A 22,089-nucleotide genomic window follows, 5' to 3' on the forward strand; every position below is an offset into this window, starting at 1 on the left:
CCACTAAGAGCTAATGAAGTTTTCTACTACTACTACTAACAATGCTTAATTCATTGACCAGCTGATGCCAATGACTGAAACACTCTATGCACTTCTACTTTTCCACCAACAGGTGGTGTCAGAGAGCAGCAGCAGCAGCATCCATTGTGAAGCCCACAGACTCATTGACCTCAGGCTGACTGCACAGCTGTCTCCCGAGGGGAGAGGTTCCCCTCTGCATGCTGTATGTATATAAGCAGCTTATCACCAACCTCCAGAACCCCTCTTCTTTATCTGTAGTCTAAACCCTCAGCAGCAAATGCACCAGGGGCTGCCAGGCTTCTCTTTATAAATATCAGAGTGAAAAGCCTACCCCTGCTGTGAGATTTCTTCTGATTTCACTGAGGGGGGAACTTAAATTGTTGTTTCCCAACATGTTTTATTCCCTGCTTAAACTGACAGTTGTCATGGGTGATGTTTTAAAACATGTGTTCCTGCAAGAAGAAGTTGCCATTCCCTTGCATGCTTCATCGAATTACCTTCTGGCTAAATCTGAAGTAACACTGTCTAAATTCCAGCAGTTGCACCTGAAGTAAATTTATTTAAATCAGAGCAGCTTGTTCAGAGCATAAAAAGAAAGAAAAAAAAAAAAAAAATCAAACAGATGTAAATATCAACAAGAAAGAGGAAACAGATGCAAATGGCTCTCTGCTTCCTTTACTTCATCCAAGGGCTGTGATGGGCTTGGTATTAAATGCAGCCAATAACTCAAATCATGCAATAACAAAGGAGTGGCATTATCCAGCTCTATGCCTTTTCTCTGAGCCTGATCTCCAGTAGTGCTGAGGCAATATTGAAAAATAAATGTGTTTCATAGTCTGTAAGATGTAAGTCAGGACAAGGCAGGTCGAGACTTGGACTAGGATGTGAACCCATACACATAACTGTAATGCAATGATATATTACAGTATCTCCATACATCAGGGAAATTCTCCTCAAGCTGATGTGAACTGCTTTGAAAATATTCCTACACCTACAACACTCTGCCGAAACACAGAAAAAAAATCTCCTATTCATACACAACTCACAATCACGGTGATAAAATGGTGATATCCTTCAAATGTGAAGAATATGCTGACGTAGCACACCAAATTTAACTACAGTACAGTAACAACTAAGGCGTCTCGCTCACCAGTGAACTGTCTTTACAGTGCAGCTTCTTTTTCCTATTATTTTCACTGGGAAGGATGTGCTGGGTATGCAGAAGTGAGAGCTTTGTGTGTTCTCCGAAGTTATAAAATATTTTAATTTTTGCCGAGGGAGCCGCGCTTCAAATGGGTTTCTGGTCAAAAAGCAACAGCAGCGGCCAAGACAAGCCTCTGCGGTAGATAAAAGAGAGGTGTGTGGCGGCCTCAGGGCCAAAACACAGACTAGGATTGGATCCCAGACTGTCAAAGTGCTAGTAATTTCAAAGTGGTGGGGTTACGCTGAGAATGCAGTTGTGTTTTGAGACTGACCTCAAGTGTGGTGAGGACTATCTTGTCCACGGAGGAGAAATAGGCCTCCCACAGCATCTGGGTCCTCTGTCTGAGGGCCAGGACTCGCTCGTTCCCCACCGCCCTCACTGTGGATGGCACCTGGAGGAGAAGGAAGTGAGAACGTTTAGACAAAATGAGAGGAGGTTCCTCTTCTTAAAACAGACATGAGAAGGGAAGAAAAGCATTCGAACGATCAAAACCGCGTAATTATAATGGAGTGGTTGCTTAATCCTTCCGAAATCCGGTTGACACAGAGCTGATATTGGGCACGTTCTGTCTGTTCAGATAATTAGACCTTAATTAGTAAAGACTGAATGGAGGGTTTCCAGTGAATCACCGAAATTGATTTAATCGCTTAGAGAGTTAAGCTCAGTGGCTCAACCCAAGTGGAAGGAGGCTCTGTTGAACGGTGCAGAGAGAAATGAGCGCTTGTCTCCTTTAAACCGCGAGCATTTGCACAAATAGCATATTTATTGACGAGGGGGGTGCTGATGAATTCTGGGAGGCCGCCCACCAACTTCTCTCTTTCTCTTTCAGACACTCCTCCTGCCCCTCTTACTTTATCTTCGCCCCCATCCCTTCTTCTACATCTCAGTATCACCACTCTCTTTGTTCCTCTCTCTCTCTTTTCTCCCCACTTCCTCCCTCGTCCCGTTGTTTTCTCGCAGCGTACTCTGAAGGACGGCTTCACCTCAAGCGTGGTCTTCGGTGCGTCTGAAGTGCCTGGCCCCTCTTAGCCGCTCCTCAGAAGCCTCGCGCTCCTTCAAAAACTCAATACTCACCCCCTTAACCTCAGATCATAGACAGCCCGGGTGTACCTGTGCGTGCATGTGCGCGTGTGTGTGTGTGTGTGTGTTGGAGCGAGTGTGCGAGCGCAAGATGCGTGGGTGAGCCTACATGCCACTGATGAGGTCAACTCCATTTCAATTCGGCCCTAATTTGAAAATGTCTCCCCTGCTCTGTGCTCTCAGGGCTTGTTCCTGTTCATTAGCTGAATGCCAATTCATGTCCTCTATTGGCTGAGATCGAAAGGGATCAGTTCGGAGGAGGCATAATGTAATTTGGAGAGAGAGAGATAAAGGTTGTAGCTGTGAGTGCGCTTGGTTTGCCTGCTCACTGTGCTTGCTGATTATGTTGATTTGTGTGCTAGTGCGCAGAGTGTGCACGAGTGAGCGGGGATGTGCCTCTGTGAGCGAGAAAGAGAGAGGGACACACAGACAAGGGATGCACACAGTGCTGGTGTGTGTGTGTGTGTGTGTGTGTGTGTGTGTGTGTTACCGTACCTGCAGTAGTAATCTCTCGTCTCCCTCAATAACTGCCTGGTTCCACTGTATGACATCAGAGAAGGGGAGCTCCCAACCGTTACTCAACAACACTGGGATGCACGCCGCCTGGACACACATACACACACGCAGGCGCACACACAGGCACACACAGACACACACAGCGATCGAGAAACAGTGAGAGAGCCGGATACATCGCAAAAAAATCTCATTTAGTTTCACATTCAGTGTTAAAATCCTGTTTTTCTTACTATAAGTGGAAAAAGTCTGCCAGTGGGATGAGATAATCCCACTTGTTTCCAGGATTTCCTTGAATCAAGTGTCATTTTCGTCATCATAATGGGATGATCTGCCACATTCTGCCTTTTTTTTTTTTTTTAAACGTTTTTATACTTGTTCCCAGAAAAATTCCTGAAACAAGTGAAACTGCCTTGGAAACAAGTGGGATTATGTCATCCCACCGGCATTTTTCACTTTTTTTTTTTTTTTGTTTGTTTGTTTGAAAAACAAGATTTTAACACTGAATATACTTAATGGCTTGTTAACATAGAGATTTTGCAGTGTAGTAATATACCAACAGACAGCAAGTGTGACAATAGGAAACTTGAAATGTGACAAATACAATCACATCAGAGAAGAATATTTAAGAAATGTGACATGTGACTCCCCAACATCATCAATTTAGATGAAAAGAGGAACGACAAATTGTACTTGGAGATGGATATGCAGTATTCTCAGCCCTATAATATTGTCACAAACTGAAGGACAACCAGTAATATCTGACTAACCCTGCCCCTTTTTTTAAAAAAAAAAAATTATCTTGAATCTATCCTGTCTTATTTAATAATGTATTTACTCTTTTGTCAAATGGATTGTTATGGGATGATTTGGCAATGTTCTCATGTTCTTTTGACATTCATGACAATAAAGCATATTAAATTGAAGTGCCTTGAAATATAAACTCTGAAAGCAGCCCATTTATGAAGCTCAAATCGTTTTAGCTGGGATCAGCTGTGGTCAGACTGGGTTTATTCCAGTTCACCCTCCCTGTTGGCTCCTCTCTGGCAGTAAACAACATGACATGACATACTACAGCTGCATGAACACAACGTCATGTGTATAAGCGCGACCGCAGCTGCTTGGGACTGGGATATCACGAACTGGAGAGATAATATGATCAGTGCTCTGTGTGCATATGTGTGTGTGTGTGAGAGAGAGAGAGGGACAGTGTGTGTGGGCCACCTAAGTGTTTTTACTTTGCTGATATTTTACTGATGTGTATTAATGCAAGCACTGGTGTAAAAATGTGCTTAGGTAAAAGTAAAAAGCCGCACATTTCACCCTTTGAACTCTGATTTTCTCTTAAATTTCCTGTAGGTGGCTTGAAAGCTATAATTTACATACATATCCTGTATCTGCTGGTTGCAGCACATCACTGAAGCTCCATCACACTGATATCGAGTTAAATATTCAGACCCAAGATGTCATTTTTTTATGGCTTTACCATAACATCAAATAGAAAATACCTAGGTGCTGTGTGCTTCATTTTAAACCCATTTCCCTACAATTCAGCGAGACATGTTTGATATCTTTGGAAAGCTTGGGATCTCTACTAGAATCTAAAATGAAGTTCTGTGGGTTTGAACAAAGCTCGGCCATGCAATGACAATGACAATGACAATGACAAACCCACCAATGGGACCAGCGTAATGTATTTAAAATGCAGTCTTTCCCATGCAGTTCTAAAAAGATCAGGGTGCAAAACTAGATTCTGTTTATAGAAAATTCAGAAATTTACAATTAAGTGCAGCAACAAAGTAAATCCACGTGAAGGGCTCCACAATTTGTCAGTTTATGATGGGCCAGTTTATGATACATATAGAGAGTCCTCCAAATTTAAGATGTAGGTAAGTATAATACTTAAACAAAAATATACTATAGTAAAAGCAAAATTACTGCCTTTAAAAAATACTCAAGTATGCAAAAAACAGTACTTAATTACTATGACATGATTAAGTATAATTAGTTATTTGCACCATCGGTGGCCGGGGTCTCTATCTCGCCGTTTCTAAGTTACCATGATTTTTTTTTTTTTTTTTTTTTTTTTTATAAGAGCCTGTCACACACACAAACATCCACACACTTGGTAACGTAAACATGGCTGACAGGACAGTCTAGTGCTAATTAAGTTCAACCACTGAGGGGACATGAAAGGGAAGGAAGAGAGCTGAGAAGTGGAAGGAAAAGAGAGAGAGAGAGATGGAGGGAGTGGGGGAGGACAAGAAGGGGAGGGCCGATGCGGAGAGGCATCATCCTTTATTGACGTTAATTTCTGACATTGCCGTATCCCTGTGTTTACTGACAGGTTTTTTTCCACGGCGTTCCACTTTCTTACTTTTTGAATCCTCCTTTTTGTCACCCCTCTCCGTATTCTCTCGCTCTTTCTTTTTCTCCAACTCCGTTCTCCATCTCTGTCTCAACACACTCTGGTCTGGAGTGTTGATCGGTCTATTTCATTTTTTTTTTTCCTTTCTAATTAAACCACTGGAGAACAGCGGTAGCAGAAAGGGGGAGATCAAACGCTCCTCCCTGCCTGGTGGGACTTCCACACTTGAGCATTTCATCTGAACAGACCTGCTGAAGGACGTCCAGGCGAATGGAAAGACGTGCACATTTTTGTGTGTGTGTGTGTGCGTCAGTATCGGCCCCAGGTAACAGCAAGGTCACACTCTCAGACTACCAAACTGATAAGGCGAGGCCTCCGAAGTTGAAATGCAGCCCGCGGCTCACTTGAGTCTTCTCCCCCAAGAGATGAGGCACTGCGAGGCGAGCTGAGTTTCAAACACTCCTCCCCTGCTGCCTTGAGGTAGTTCAGTATGAAAGCATATGTGCTGTGTAGTTGTTTTTGGTTTGTTTGCATTGGGAGATTAAGAATGGGGGAGCTAAAAGTGTGTGTCTGTGTGTATATTGGAACACTGGCAGCAAGTTTCCTACCGCACTTGTAATTGCCAGTTCTTTTGTGGGCTTGGCTGGCACCGAGAGAAATAAGGCAGAACTTGCAAACCTTAAAGGAGCTTGAATGGAAAAGACAGAGGAGGAGAGCGGAGGAGAAAAGGGGCGAGAGAGAGAGAAAAAAGAGATGACAAAGAAAGAAGACCGGGGGGAGGAGAAGAGACCATGACTGGCCAGGGAGAGAGAGAAAGAGAGAGAGAGAGATGCTGCCAAGCCAAGTGTGTTGAGTGTAGATTTGTCCATTCAGCAGACATCAGCAGTAGGGCAGGCTGGCACTCCTATGGACGCTTCCGGACTATTCACACATGCATGCACGCACACACACACACACACACACACATACACACACGCAGAGCCCCAGAGAGAGCAGTGTGGCCAGGGAACATTGTAGCCCGAGAGTTGGGTAAAAACTAAAAACAGCCTCTGTTTCCTGCTCTGCTCAGAGAAAGCAGCAACTTGGGTGGCAGACTTGGGCTGCTTTAAGCTGCACTCTTCATTGTTTGCGCCCTTGAATTTCTCACTGATGTGGACATAAATTATGTGGATTTAAATATTTGTGTAAACGTGTCTGTGAGCGTGAGTGTCTGTGTGCGTTAATGGACCCATTTCGGTTTAAAAGGCCCAGCAAATAGCAAATAAACCTTTATGGCTCGATCCGCGCTCGACACAACACAATGGTCTGGGGAAAACACTTGCAGATGTGACCGTTAAGGTGTCAATAACCCAAAGACTACATAAACCACGGGAATGGAAGTCCTCCCCTGCAACATAAACGTCCTCCGTCCTGTGCACTTCCTTGTTGACTGAGCAGGAGATGAGCTGGAGCTCGGCGAATCGGGACGTTTCCCGTGCAAGTGCGATTTGTATTGCGGCGCGTTATGCGGGGGGAGATGCCACAGCTAATGTTGTTTTGGTGATTGCAGCGTGCGGCATATGGCGTGTGCAGATGTAGACATTTTTTTGCTGCTTGCTTCGCTGCACCCGGAGAGAAACCGCTTGGAGAGCCCTGCAGTCGTCGGGCAGGGTGAATGCAGAGCAGGAGGCAACATGATTTTATAAGGACTAATCGGCGCTGTATTATTACTTTTGTAGAGGCACACACTGCATATTATTCATATAATGTGATGATCGGTTTTGTGCAGAGACAAGTATAATATGGTGGGATAGTTAGGCTACATACACTATATTGCCAAAAGTATTCGCTCATCTATCCAAATCATTGAATTCAGGTGTTCCAATCACTTCCATGGCCACAGGTGTATAAAATCAAGCACCTAGGCATGCAGACTACTTCTACAAACATTTGTGAAAGAATGGGTCGCTCTCAGGAGCTCAGTGAATTCCAGCATGGTGCTGTAATAGTAATGTAATAGGATGCCACCTGTGCAGTAAGTCCAGTTGTGAAACTTCCTCGCTACTAAATATTCCACAATCAACTGTTAGTGGTACTATAACAAAGTAGAAGCGATTGGGAACGACAGCAACTCAGCCACGGCGTGGTAGGCCACATAAAATCACAGAGCGGGGTCAGCGGATGCTGAGACGCATAGTGCGCAGAGGACGCCAACTTTCTGCAGAGTCAATAGCTACAGACCTCCAAACTTCATGTGATCTTCAGATTAGCTCAAGAGCAGTGCGTAGAGAGCTTCATGGAATGGGTTTCCATGGCCGAGCAGCTGCATCCAAGCCTTACATCACCAAGTGCAATGCAAAGCGTCGGATGCAGCGGTGTAAAGCACACCGCCACTGGACTCTAGAGCAGTGGACACGTGTTCTCTGCAGTGACGAGTCACGCTTCTCCATCTGGCAATCTGATGGACGAGTCTGGGTTTGGTGATTGCCAAGAGAACGGTACTTGTCTGACTGCATTGTGCCAAGTGTAAAGTTTGGTGGAGGGGGGATTGTGGTGTGGGCTTGTTTTTCGGACGTTGGGCTCGGCCCCTTAGTTCCAGTGAAAGGAACTCTTAATGCTTCAGCATACAAAGACATTTTGGACAATTTCATGCTCCCAACTTTGTGGGAACAGTTTGGAGATGGCCCTTCCTGTTCCAACATGACTGTGCACCAGTGCACAAAGCAAGGTCCATAAAGACATGGATGAGCGAGTTTGGTGTGGAAGAACTTGACTGGCCTGCACAGAGTCCTGACCTCAACCCGAGAGAACACCTTTGGGATGAATTAGAGCGGAGACTGCGAGCCAGGCCTTCTTGTCCAACATCAGTGTGTGACCTCACAAATGCACTTCTGGAAGAATGGTCAAAAATTCCCATAAACACACTCCTAAACCTTGTGGAAAGCCTTCCTAGAAGAGTTGAAGCTGTTATAGCTGCAAAGGATGGGCCCACATCATATTAAATCCTATGGTTTAAGAATGGGATGTCACTCATGTTCATATGTGTGTGAAGGCAGCCGAGCGAATACTTTTGGCAATATAGTGTATATTCAAGTGGAGGAAGGATGTATGTATGTTTATAGATTCTGCAGCCTAATTAGGAATGCACCAATATTTGTGAAATTCATCCAGTTCATCCAACTGTGAAACTAACACCTGTGAGGCCCTTCTACTAGGAGTGTGTCAATTCAATACAACTGTGTAATCAGCAACAGAGTTTAGTCATTCTTACAAAAAAAAAAAGTGTATTGTTATTGGTATCAGTATGTGAAACAATACTGGACTCCAGAGATACATATCCTATCCCTAAAATCTGATGCTCTGAGAATAGATGCTGACGTGAAGCATGGCTAAATCATTGATGAAATATTATGCATAGCCTGATGTTGTTTACCTGAAGTGACTCCAGGAAGCGGAAGGAGCCCAGGCGTCGACCTCGGGGCACCAAACAGAAGGTGGAGTTGTGGAGAAGCTCCTGGTAGTCAAACCTGACGGAGACAAAAGCAGATTCAGATTCAGTATGAATGACGACGGCTTTTACAAATTGAGCTGGAAAAGAAAACAAAAACAACTGAGACAAGCTGTTGAATAGAGTGAATCTGAAAGAGAAATAGACCAACTGTCACTGACCCAGAATTTTAGATATCGACTGTCTGAAAAGTTTGGTTAATATATTAATAATCAAGAAATACGATATGAATTTTGCTAAACAGAATGGCACCACCCTACCCGCTGCAATAACTAAAGCACGGCAACCACATCTAATAAACAGCCTGCCATGGGCTCCTCTGATTTATTACATCTAACATTTCAGATACAAAATACTCAAGGGGTTTCTGTTGTTTTTTCCGTTTGTGATATTTAATATTCTTGATTCACCATTCAGGAGTTTTTAAACTTGTCTGCACAGATGTGTTGGCGCCGCCCAGACGTGGCAACGTTGGGAAATCCATCGATCACCGAGCGCAAAGACGTTAACGCACACAAATCAGTGTTTCCTATTGATTGGACTTGCAGACACGGCTGTCTGGACTCGTGCCGCCCTGAGGAACTTTTTGGGCGCGCTGTGCTCCTGGCCGTTGCCATTCATCAGCCGAGTGAGTCCTACCACCATTTCATCCTCATATTTCAAGCGTTTGCTGTGTAAAGAAAAAAAAAAAAAGCCCAAGTGGAAAGCTCTACATCAATGCTGCCCTTCATCAGCTAAGTGGAACAGCAACGGTCCGGCCGCCCAACGGTCTCACAGTCAGGAACGGCACAGTGCAGTAAACACAGAGGGGGGACAAATGCACTCTTATAAGAGGGGGGGAAAGAGACTTCCTGTCCCGTGCACTTCCCTCCTCGCTGCTCCTCCTCCTCTTGATCTTCATCTTGCCCTTCTCCCTCATTTTTCCGTTCTTTCCCTGCCCTCCACCCTCCCCTCGTAGCCTCCATTTCTGCATCCAAGCCTCGCTGCTTGTTTATTTGCTGAGGAGATGTCAGTGTGAAATACGCCCGCCATTAATCTTCCCGGCCCGGGACGCTCAGTCGTTTATTTAACCCTCCGTGAGTGACGAGATACAGGCCCGCTTTGCTCCCTGGACGAGAAAATTAGGATTTTATTGCTGATGTTGGCGTCGATTAAGATTGCCGCGCTGACGTCCCGGACGCTGGCATCTTGAATGGGCATCACTGTTTTGAGCTTGGGAGTGTATAGTCAAGCCTGTGTGTGTGTGTGTGTACCGAATACTGTACACAAAACACACATACACAAACGCTCGCATTCGTTTGGTGAAAGGCGGCCTTGTTTGGCGTTAGTTACGGTTACGCTGCGATATTTCCCCACCTGTTGATAGAGCTTTGCCATCACTGCTGTGAGAGCAATCTGTGTGTGTGTGTGTGTGTGTGTGTGTGTGAATGCATAGATGTGCACATGGGTGAGAGTGTGTTTGATGGATGTGCATGCATCTGCAGCTCTATAAATCCCCCGTGTGGATCTCCATATGAAATAACTTTGTGCTGTAAGCAAACGATGCGTCACAATTGTTAGAGATTTATTCAACGCACCGGATTTTGCGTCCAAATCTCTCTCTCTCTCTCTCTCTCTAAGCGTCATGCATAAGTATGTGCGAGTGAATGAATTCCTCGTCTGCATGCATCTGTGTGTGCACGTGTGTGTGTGGGTGTGAGAATAAATGTCTTCATGTTGTGCGTTTGTGCTGGTGTGTAGGAGTGTGTGTGCCACCGTGTAACTCGAGTAAATAGAAGAGAGAGAGTAAATAAATATACTGGGTGGGTGCATACTTATATGCACATTTGTTATTTTCCTGCGTGTGTATCTGCATGTGTGTATGCATCCATTTGTGCAGAAGTACATGTATGCATGCAACCGACTGTGTGTGTGTGTGTGTGTGTGTGTGTGTGTGTGTGTGTGTGTGTGTGTGTTTGCATACATAAGCCGAGCCTTCAGTGTGAGACAGCGGGACCCCCAGCATGCAGTGAATGTAGTGAGACTGAGCTGGTTAGTCTGACCCACTTCTCTCTCTAGGCCTGCTGTGTACAGTATATGTCTGTGTGTGTGTGTGTGTGTGTGTGTGTGTGTGTGTGTGCGTGCATACGTGCACGTGTGTTTGCATGTTTGCGTGTGTGCATGCCGAGCAGTCTGCTGGCTGCTCTGCTGGCTGCCGCTGCTTAATGAGGGAATGTACTTAAAGGCAGGGAACAAATAAATCATTTAACAGCACTTTGTTTCCAACAACAAACAACCACGCAGGCCTCATATGTCTTTCCCTCGCCGTCTTATTTCTCCCTCTCTCTCCATCGCCTTCTTTCTTTCTCTCCTTCTCTATCCTGCTGTCTCCTTTGAGTCTGTTTGACTTTCCTCCCTGCGCCCTGCCTATAATAGATTCCACCGGCAAACATGCAGTTGTGTTTACTTTTTAATGCATATGTAAGATGCGTATATGCATACTGGGGCGTTTGCTTTGGAATATGATGACACGTCGAATGTTAATGTGTGCGTGAGTGTGTGTGTGTATGTCTATGTTAGCTAACTCTGTTTTCCATATGGAGATGAAGCATGTCTCCTCTAATACCGCAGCTCCATAAGAATCCGAACATGTGCATGTGGTTGAACGCATGAACTGTGTGTCCGTGTGCGGCTGCGAGTGCATAAAGGTCGTGTGCGCTTACGTGTGTGTTGTAGGTGTACGCATGTAGGTTTCACACAATGCATGGCGTGAACAACAGCATAATCGTCCAAAAGAATCCACGCATTGCTAATGTGGGGGAAGCAGACATATGGCACAAATGCAATGTGCGCGTCCGGACCTGCACGCTCGACTCAAAGCGGCGTGCATGAGTGGTGCACGCTGCAAGACATGATTGTTATGTGGATGTCGTCATTGCAATGTGCTCAGATCGGCGTGTGTGTGGGTGTGGATTACTTTAAACCGTGACGAAACGAGCATATATTGTTGATTTGTGGAAATCCCTGTTTTTTTTGTGTGTGAATGCACCAGTGGTCTTTCTGTGGGAGCCATTCAAATATGAAAGCAACGTACACAAACGCTTGTGAGAGCAATTGTCATGTAATGTGTGCAATCTGCAGCACCGTGGCGCGCTGAATAACATTTTGACAGTAAGTGTTGCCGTAAGTGTTCATTGCTCTCATTTATATGCTTTGATTGTGTATTCGGTGCCTGAGAGTGTGTTTGAACGCGCTTTCGTGAAAGTTTCTGAAATGCGTGTTTGTGTCTGTGTGAGTAAGCATTGCTCTGTGCCTTGCTTCCTTGACTCTTTTCCAATCCCCCCCCAGTCTCCTAGGAGGACAGAGATAGTTAAATATTAAACATCCAATATGGAGGCAATCTATGTTGAAGGATAAGAGAATCTGATTGTGCCGCCGAGGCGACACACACACACACGCACGCTCGCGCACACATACACACAGATTTAGACCTGGCATCTTTATATTGCTATCCATTTCTGTCTCACATAGCCACAGTCTCACACAGCGACATAAATCGAGATATTGGCCGCAGAGTTTCTCACACACACACGCACACACACACACCTACACACACACACACACACACACACTCGCACGCAGTGCACAGCGGGCGCTCTCTCTTCATGTCAAGGCATTGCACTCAGTGTGATACCACTATCATCAAAACCATGTTTACTAAGATGGCACCAGTCTGAGACACCGACGCTGCGTGTGTGTGTGCCTGTCTGTGTGCGAGTGTGTGTGCGCTTTCTTTGAGGTGTTTGTCTGCGCAAATCTCCTTCTCCTCTGCCCTGTCATCTCCCCACCCCGTGCTTGCTTCGGCTTTTACTCGCACCCTTGCCCTTCCTGACTTGCTTCCCCTTTATGCTCTTTTTTTTTTTTTTATTCCCTTTTATTTTGTCCGTACGTGTATCAGTATGCAAACGTCTATGCGGTTGTTTTTGCTTTAACATTTTTTTATTTATATATACTACTGACAAATCTGTGCTTCTTATTCTCCAGTCTTTCATCATTTTCCTACTGCCTCCCTTCTTTATCAGTCCATTTTTCATGTAGCACTCCGTTGCTAGTCAGGCATGTAACTTCTATCACTTTATACACCGAGCATGAAGGTTTTACCGTTTTTTAACCCTGCTTTGCTGCTCCCTAAAAAGCAGGTGACACCATTTACATTAGCGGAAGCCCTTTATGCATAATTCACCTCCAGGTTAACTGGCATCGCAATCTTCCAAACCCGACTGCAACGCGGCGTTTTTCTCTGATGTTACGCCCTGGCGGTCTCTCATTACAACTAAAGCCACCGTCTAAAAGACAAACATCCACAATACGGCCATTCATCAGTCATTTAGCATTTTGCAGAGGTGTAAATTATATTGTGGTTAGGATTTCCGACTGAAATGTATCATCACGCTTATGTGGGTTGCAAATTAGCAGGTGACCTGTTTATATCTCTGCCAGTTGGAGCCGTACCAGATATTTATCCGGGACTGTTACAGGGCTCAGAACAAGGGACTGGAATGCTGGTTAACCCATTTACATTGAGCTCAAGTCCCAGACGGCAGCTGGATTTTAGTTCAGCATAAAATGTGTATAAAACACTGACAAATTAATGAAGAGGAAGAACACTGAGCGAGGGAAAGCGGAGGCGGGAGGGGCGGCAGAAAGAGTGGGAGCCGGCAGATGCTCCGTGATTGACAGCAGCTTCTGGTCAGTTGATCTCCACTCTGCTTCCTGTAAAGGTCAGGTGTCAATAAAGTGTGTGTGTGCATGTGTTTTTTCTCCGCGTGTGTGTATGTGCATTTGCGTGCACCCGAGCGTGTGGTTGACCAAGGTTATGGATTAGCCGTCACAGTGCTAACAGGCCACTGTCGATACTTTTCCGCGCTGATGTACACCTCAGCAGGTACGACACGACCTGAGCGACTGCACTGAATGCCTCGGTAATGTCAGCACGCGTGCACACAAACATAAAAACACACTCGTGCACACTTCCAGTTTAGTCTCTAACAGCATCCACGAACAAACCGATAGGCCTCTAAAACATTTTGTTTTGATTCATGCTAATAACACGGCCCCATCACTGCCAGCGTGTAATGCCATGAAATAGTGCAATATGAGATGCGTATCATCACAACACAGCCCTCGAAATACATATTTACATTTTCGATTTACATTCCTTGGCCGACGCCGTTATCTGGAGCAATTTACAATGAGTCAATAATATGAGATGTGTATGGCAAAGATGCAGCCCTAGATTATGTGTGGTGTACATAATGTTCACGTTCCCTCGTCACTCGTATAATAAAATAACCTGAATAAATTCCACTATATTTAGACAGACTGTGTGGCTGCAGCCTGCAGCACTGCCTCTAGACACTTACCGCATGTTTCACCGCTGGAGAAAAAGAGTAGTGGGATGTGGGGGATGTGTGTGTGTGTGTGTGTGTGTGTGTGTGTGAATCAGGGGGTTGGAGGAGAGACAAAGAGATAGCATGAAAGATAGAGGGAAAAGAGAGAGTGAGAGAAAGAGAGAAAGATATGCACAGCCAGCTGCTTCAGCCTCTGGGACCCAGGAGGGAAGGATGCAGGGAGGGAGGGGAGGAGGGGAGGGGAGGGGCAGGGGAGCGAAAGTCACAAAACTACAGCTCTGTCTGCAGGCAATGGGTCAAGAGCCGGGCTGCAACCTACACTAAACATGCCATCAGTCCTTCGGGTGGAGACAGAGAGAGGGACACACTGAGGGAGAGAAAAAAGTAAGAAACAGACACAGATCATCGGTGTGTTTGCTTGGTGGAGAAGCGTCGTAGGGACAATAAAATACCAAATAGAGCGAGAGTTCACTAACAAGGACTACACCACAAAAACATGTCACTTAAAGGTTTAATTAAAATTGAGGAGGTGTTGGATGTTGAGGATGGATGAGTGGATGTAAAAAGGAGGGGTGAAGGTGGAAGGAGGATGTTAGGCTGGCCTGGGAGGACGCACTGAAGGCCGGGCAGAGGGAGGCAGGGTGTGAGGCTTCTCTGTACACCAGATTGAAACAGGGTAAAGAGGGTTAATGGATGTGTGTAGGGATGAGAAGAGATGGGAAGGTGACTGGATGAAGGGAAGGGATGTTGGGTCGAGAAATCTGCAATCTCAGAAGCCACTGACGATCAGATGAGGATTTTAGCCTCGAGGAGACGAGGGCCAGTTTTTCGGGTTTTAGCCGGAAACAAAATGGAAATCATTTCTGTTTCTTTTATTACATGAGCCGAATGTTACCCAACACAGTGCACGAGCAGCATCGGTACTTTTTGTAGGTGGATTAGGTCAACATTTTTGCCACTTTCGCTCCTGACAGACTGTTTACCTGCAGAAAACTACTCGAATGACGACGGAACAAGTGGAAAAAAAAACTTGTCCCTCGCCTACAGACTCCATATGCATGTATATAGAGTCTGCAGGTGATTCGAGGTGTGGCCCTGCTGCTGAACCAAAGTTAAATACTCAAATTCATACGTGAAAAATGAGAATAGCAATGTGTCTCACTCCGTATTAAGAGCCTATTTTGTTGAAAAGGTAATATGAATTTAGATAACCTGACGAGAAAATGTCACATGACTGGTGCAGTATTCCTCGCAGCCACGGTAACCGGGCCTCTCGTAAACACATCTTAACATTAGCTACCATACAGCTGCCTGGCATCGCTGGGCCACAGTGCTCTGTCTGATTGGTAAAAGTGCTTTTAACATTGCTTTTGCTGTATTTACGTCATGTGGCCTTACCGTCAGTACCATCTGCCAACGTATAAATAGAACTCACGTCAGCATCCGAGTGCATCACAACAAGGAATCTCGTAGTTTTCCGAATGCTTTGATATATCTGATTAGACAGTAAGTAACATGGATGTGCCAGAGACATGGCCACCTTGTCTCAGTTGCACCGCACCCTTAGAGGTGAATAAATCCCGATTCCTCCTTAGAAATCCCATTTAAATAGTAGGCTTCCTTGTATTTGAGACAGAGTGCATGTATGGGAAGAATTAAAAAAAAGAGATGCAGGGAGAAATGAGGGAGAAAGGCAGCAGAGAGCTAAATAGGCAGTTCAGGTTTCAATGTGTGAAGGAATGAGGCCTTCTGGTATCCACTTACATTAAACACAGAGGGAGAAACAGAAGGAGAGACGGAGAGGGAAAAAGTGTTTATTCTCATCTTGTGTGTGAACACGTGCGTGTGTTTTGTGTGTGTGCGTGTGTGTGTGTGTGTGTGTGTGTGTGTGTGTGTGTGTGTGCATCTGCCTGTCCCACTCTGAACTACCATGACGTCTCATTATGGAAGTAAAAGTACCCATAATTTCCATCTCTTCTCCTCCTCATCATCCCGCCTCCCTTCCTCCTTTCTCTTCTTCTTGTAATCTCAGAGAATGGACTGCTGTCTGCGTGTGTGTGTGTGTGTGTGTGTGTGTGTATGAGAGAGAGAGAGAGAGTAAGAAGACTAAATGCAAGAAGATGAGCGAAGAGGTGAGTCCAGATGTTTAATCCAATCCTGCAATCCTGTGAGTGTGTGTAGGGGAATGAGAGCCTACACACTAACTCTACACACACACACACACACACACACACACACAATTACCTCCCAGCCCATCGGCTGTCTTAATAGCAGCTGGACAGATAAGCCTTCTCCTTCAATCACTTCTTCCATTCACTTTCCATTCCTCTCACTCCCTTCTCCCCTGCTCCCATCTCCTAATCTGCCAGAACTTAGATTGCAATCTAGCGCAGTCACAATAACCAAAGTTTTAATGAAAAATAAATTAAATATTGAATTTTATGAACACAGGATACTTGAATCAAGCTCAAATTTGATTTCAGCATCACCTCTAGAGGGCGTACACTTGCAGACAGTCAAGAAGGTACTGTAGTTAAGTAGAAGAGGAAGGACTCAAATTAGAGCATACGGGCGTATCAGGTGGCAAATACTATTGGCAGTTAGCAGCTCATCCCAGGTGTATCAATATTTGTGTATATGCTGGCCAATATGGAAAACAAAAAAGCACATATTGGAGTATAAAGCCTTTGGGATCATTTTAAAACAGTGTTACCACTGAATAATTGCATAGTAGCATATATCACAGCTGAGCAGATGGCGGTGCAGATTGTGCTCAGAAGTTTATTACATCGACTGTATTTGACTACTAAATTTGAGGATTCCCTGCTACAAATGTATTTTTATGTATCAAAAAAAAAATCTGCCTATATACCAATTTTAAAAAAATCCATTAGCGGTCATGTTGTAAATGAAATTGAAGTTGTATTCTGCAGTTCACCCGAGTCAAACAGCTGAAAAAATGGCAGCAGCGTCAAGCAGTCCACCACATCTTGAACTGAATCCCAGTCCGAGGATGGTTGACAAAACCGGAGCCAGAAGGGAAATGTGGAGCTGTTCTGCTTACACATCCGACCAAGACCTGACCAACATCAAAACTCAAAACCCTGCGCAAAAAAAAAAAAAAATTCAAGAGCTGTCCGGGTCAAGAGGGGGAGGAAAGAGACCTTAGCGCAGCAGCTCAAACTTCACGTTTTCTTTTTTCGTTTGCTGTGCTATCGAGGCAGAATCAACGATTTTGGAAATTAAATTTGGCATTAGTATCGGCATCAAACATGTGGTTTTGAGGCTGCAATGCTCCAATTTCTTTCCCTTCCTCGCTCTCTCTGTCTTCCACCCTCTGTCCCTTGCCCTCCAGTCATCCCCTGACCCAAACACACACCTCGGCTCCAGGAGTGTTTCAGTTATTAGTCATCCACCGAGGCTCAGACGGGGGGGGGGGGTCTAACCTCTGCCAGGCTGCCCAGGAAACAACATGAGTTAGTTATTTCTGATGCCTCTGCTGTGATTTTCAGGGCGACATGGCCGGGGAAGTAGAGCGGTCGGCTAGTAATCAGGCTCCTGGTTCAATCCCCAGCTCTGCCAGCCTTTGCCATCAGTGTGTGAGTGTGTGTGTGAGTGTGAGGCAAACACTGCAAGGCGGTTTGAGTGGTCACCAGACTAGAAAAGCGCTATAGAAATGCAGTCCATTTACAGTTACCATTAACTTTCAAAAGCCACCATGCCTCTGTGTCTCTTTGTAATCTGGCAGCAGACTAACTAATGGATTTTCTGCCACACGTCTTTGTCTTCCTCAGTTAAGAGTCATTATTGTTGAAGGCTGAAGTGTTGGGTTAAACCAGGGAGATGCCTTTGGATGTGGTGTTTTTTTTTTTTTCCTGTGTGACAATACGCCGAGTGAGTCACGATTCCCCCATGAGGGAAAATAAAAACTTTTCTGTTAAATAAAGCTGTTTTCATGTTACGTTCCCCCTGCAATTTGGGGAGTTGTGTGTTTTCCCTTTTCCTGCTCTTGAACTGAAAACTCACATGGTTATTCATGAGTCGGGTGCATTTACTGACCTCTGCGTCCTTGAGAAATGTTTCAGCAACACACGAGTGTCAATGAGGGAATCATAATCGCCTTCATTCCTGGAAAAAACAGGCCGTTTGCAGATATGTGGCTTTCTCTCTCAGCAGAGGTGATTTACTCAAGCGATTTTCTGCTGTAGTTAAGTGACCCTGGTATAGGGTTAATTAACAACCTATATCATTCCCATTAGCACCAGTCTGCATATTTACCTTCTTGTCTAATTACGTTCGCACAGTTCACGAAACAAACCTTGTTCATACCGCTTGACTTACACCTGCTACGGGAGGGAATAGCTAATCTTTATTTTGCTCATATTGCACCGTGTACAATTGTATTCTAATGGACTACATATAATATTTGGCACCACTTTAATGGGGCTGTCCAGTGTTACTGTGCAACTTAGTGTCAACTTATTATCAGCCAAATTTTGTCTTGTTCGGACTGTACACAAATATCATTTTTTTCTCGAATCCAGTCTTTAGGGCAAGTGATCAAGTTAGATTTGTGCGTTCAGGCAGTGTTAATATATTTGAATTGGTTTCTGTGGTAATAACATAGGTGTGTGTGTGTGCGTGTGTGTGGGTAACTAATGAACTGTTTTTGCAAATGCAGATGCTAAACAAAACGCCGCAGAAAGAGAATCCCACTTGAAAAATTGATTGCCATCGCCATCACTTTATCAAGCCGAGGTTCTGAGTTTCTCCGTCAGAGCAGACCGTGTTAGTGGTGAGGGAGATTAATACATGCAGCAGTGTTTCGCAGTGCAGTTACAGCTGTCCCCGTTCTGCACTTTGTCATGTCTGGTTCTCCGGGTTGTAATGTCACCGTCACCGAATGAAGTGAACAGCGATTTGAAAACCATTTCGAGTGCATGGTCAGACCGAGGCATGTCAGATAATAATCTGATTTGAACTGCATTTCAAACCACATGCAAATGTGGCTTAAATCTGACTTGCAAAAATCAGACTGTTTTTTTTTTTTGCTGTTGATCAATCAATCTTGACTCCAATCTGAATATACCAACAATCCGATTCGGACTGGCAGTCTGACCAAGGCCTATGTTAAAAGTCAAATGTCTGTTGATACTAAGTGAAGTATTCACAGCGGGCAGGTTGGCATGAAGTTAAGTGAAACACAACTAATGCAAACTCGATACTAAACTAGAAATTAACACGGGACAGTCTGTAGCTCCGGTCAAAAGGGCTTGACTCTTAAGAAAACATACATGATAGTTTTGAGGCCAAAGTATCACATAATTACGCACGATTTTACATAATGTTATGTTATTACCTAAAAAAGAGAACACGAATGAATGGGCTTATACATTTCTGCACTGTCAAATAGGTTATAATCCCAGTGTGTGTGTGTGTGTTTCTATATGAATTTCTGTGTCTGCAGCAGTTAAGGCTCCATGCCACAAAATTCCTGCCATCCTGTAGTTATACATGTTGATATTACCGAGGTCCTGAACTCTGCTAGACAAACCACATATCCAGTTCAGTCCTTTTATATCCTATCTGTTGTTGGTTCTGGACTCAATGCTTCACTGCACACACACTCATCATGTACACAAATACACCGTCCGCTGCACACCCTGTCATTACACACAATCCCTTCTCTGCTGAGTGTGTTCCTGTGTTTGTGTGTGTGTGTGTGTGTGTGCGCACGTACGAGTGTCTGTTTCCTTTAATACCGCTCTCCATGTGGAGTGCTCTCCTGCTTCTTTGTCTTTATCAGTTTCTTTGCTTCGCTTCCTCCCATCGCTCCGTCTCTCGTTAATTACACAGAGATGACGGGACTAAGCTCTCTAATCTGAACGGATACAAGCCTACCACCGGCTGATCCCTTAACAGTGTTACTTATATCTCAGCCCGGCCCTCGCGCGCACACGTAAATACACACGTACACAAAGTTGCACAGATGCACGCAACCAAACAGAGGTATCTGCGTTCTTATTCGTCTCCACATCGGTGCAAAAGGGGAAAAAGATAATAAATAAATGGTGAGGTGGGGGACGAAAACAGTGAAGATGCCATAAGTAGATTCAGATGTAGTTTTGTGTGTTTTCAATTAGCATTCGAACAATCTGGATTCAACGATACTATAAGTCTGTCTCCTCTACGCCAAGGGACTGCAAAACTGACACAGAACAGTGTCCTGAACAGCACAGGACTGTATCACCGTTCTTCGTGGCCCTTTTTTGTGCTTTTTCTCGGTTGGAAATAAATCTGCTTTTTTTTTTTTTAGCCTGGAATGTTTTTTTTATTTAAATGTTTTACCTCTAATGCGTCCTGCCATCGCTTAATAACAAAAGCATGCTTCATCCAGATAAAAGCTACATTAAATACTGCATTTTAAGTACCCTCAGCCAGGCCTATCAAGTGCTTTCTGCTTAATCTATTTAATGTAACCTTTATTTATTTATTTTGCATAAAACTATGTTTTTTTTTTTTTTTTTTTTTTTTTATGTTCAGCTGAAAAGGATTAAATGAAAAGGCAAAATCTGAAGGTTTTCAGCAAAAAGCCTCTGGAAAATGAGCAAAAATGATTGCAGATTAAATTTAGGTATTTGGGCCTCATCATCCACCGCAGGAGCATACACACACACACACACACACACACACACACACACACACTCAGAGTCGCACACGCACACACCAATACTCTATGCACATTAACACAGTGGCCAACTAGTCGCTGGGAGAGGAGTATGACAAACTTCATCACGCGGGGTTGTTATATATAGAAATGGGAGCACAGCTGTCTGTCCATTAGACTAAAAGCACAGCAGCGCAGTAACACGTCTATGAAGCAAAGGCCTGCTCGTCTCCGTGTGACAAGACAGAAGAGAAGGATAAAGAGAGAGAGAGAGGGAGGGAGATCTCAATGTAGCTGCACAGAGAATTCGAGACTTGGGGGGAAAGCGAGAGACAGGCGGCTGGGGAAGGAAAGAGAGGGGAGCAAGCTAAAAGCAGTGGACTGAACTGGGTCTGATTTGAAAGATAGTGGGCAGGGGATGCTATGTGGAAAGTGGAGGAAAAAAAAATCTGCCAGTGGGATGACATAATCCCGTTTCCAATGCAGTTTCTTCTGGGAACAAGTATAAATATGTTGAAACAAGGCAGAGTAAAACAGATCAGCTCACGAGTATCAAGGAAAATGACAAGAAAAATGATTCAAAAAAAAAAAAAAAAAAATTCAGGAAACAAGTTGACTGTCTCATCTCACTGGCAGATTTTTTTTCCCCACTTGTTTTAAGAAAAACGGTATTTTAAGAGTTTTTTGTAGCGTGCACGAGGGATACGGCGTGGGGGAGCGGATGATGGGAGGGAACAAATGGAAAAAAAAGTTCAAGAGAGTGAAGAAGGGAATAAATTGTATCTGTATCAAGTGTTTTGGCAAGTGAGTAAATGAAACATTTGACACGCGCCAAGAAGCCGCTGTGAAACCGATTCAAGACGACGGACAGGGTAAGGAACCTGAAGAGATAAAACACGGAGGGAAAGTAAGTGCAAGAAGCGAGAGAAAGGAAAAAACAGAGAGAGGAGACAGAGCAAAGATAGATGAGGATGTGAAAAAAAAAAAAAAAGGTAGAGCACGTGCTTTTTTTTGCAAGACGATGGAAAGGGGGAACCAGAAAAAGCTCAGCCCGCCTGCCTCCTCTGGCAGCAGTACTGTAGGTGACTGCCGCAAGTCTAGCGTGACTGATCTGAAATCGGGTTTTCTGCCTATAAATATAGAGCCAAGCCAGGGAAGGACTCCTCCACTTCTACTTTCTTCACACCGTCCAAGTGCGGAGGCCACCACCTTGCTTTCATTTTCCATTAGAGCTTAACACTTTATCCATTACGGCCATCGCACAGCGAGAGAAGGTAGCGGCGCGAGGAACAGAGAGAGGGAGAAGGGGTCCCGAAAAAAGACCGCTAATAAGAGTCTGCCATCAGAACGTCTGTTTTT

At 44.6% G+C, this 22,089-nt stretch overlaps 1 protein-coding gene across 1 annotated transcript in view; it reads right to left on the reverse strand.

The window, feature by feature from the left end:
* The window catches only part of ext1c (exostoses (multiple) 1c), an 87,825-nt gene that overhangs the window by 6,992 nt on the left and 58,744 nt on the right, over positions 1-22,089 (reverse strand). Inside the window, 3 exon segments of the mRNA XM_030063780.1 lie at positions 1,497-1,616; positions 2,801-2,908; positions 8,599-8,692. Coding sequence (XP_029919640.1) covers positions 1,497-1,616; positions 2,801-2,908; positions 8,599-8,692 — 322 coding nt within the window.

This window comes from Myripristis murdjan, chromosome 11 (genome assembly GCF_902150065.1).
Source record: "Myripristis murdjan chromosome 11, fMyrMur1.1, whole genome shotgun sequence".
NCBI classification, from domain to species: domain Eukaryota; kingdom Metazoa; phylum Chordata; class Actinopteri; order Holocentriformes; family Holocentridae; genus Myripristis; species Myripristis murdjan.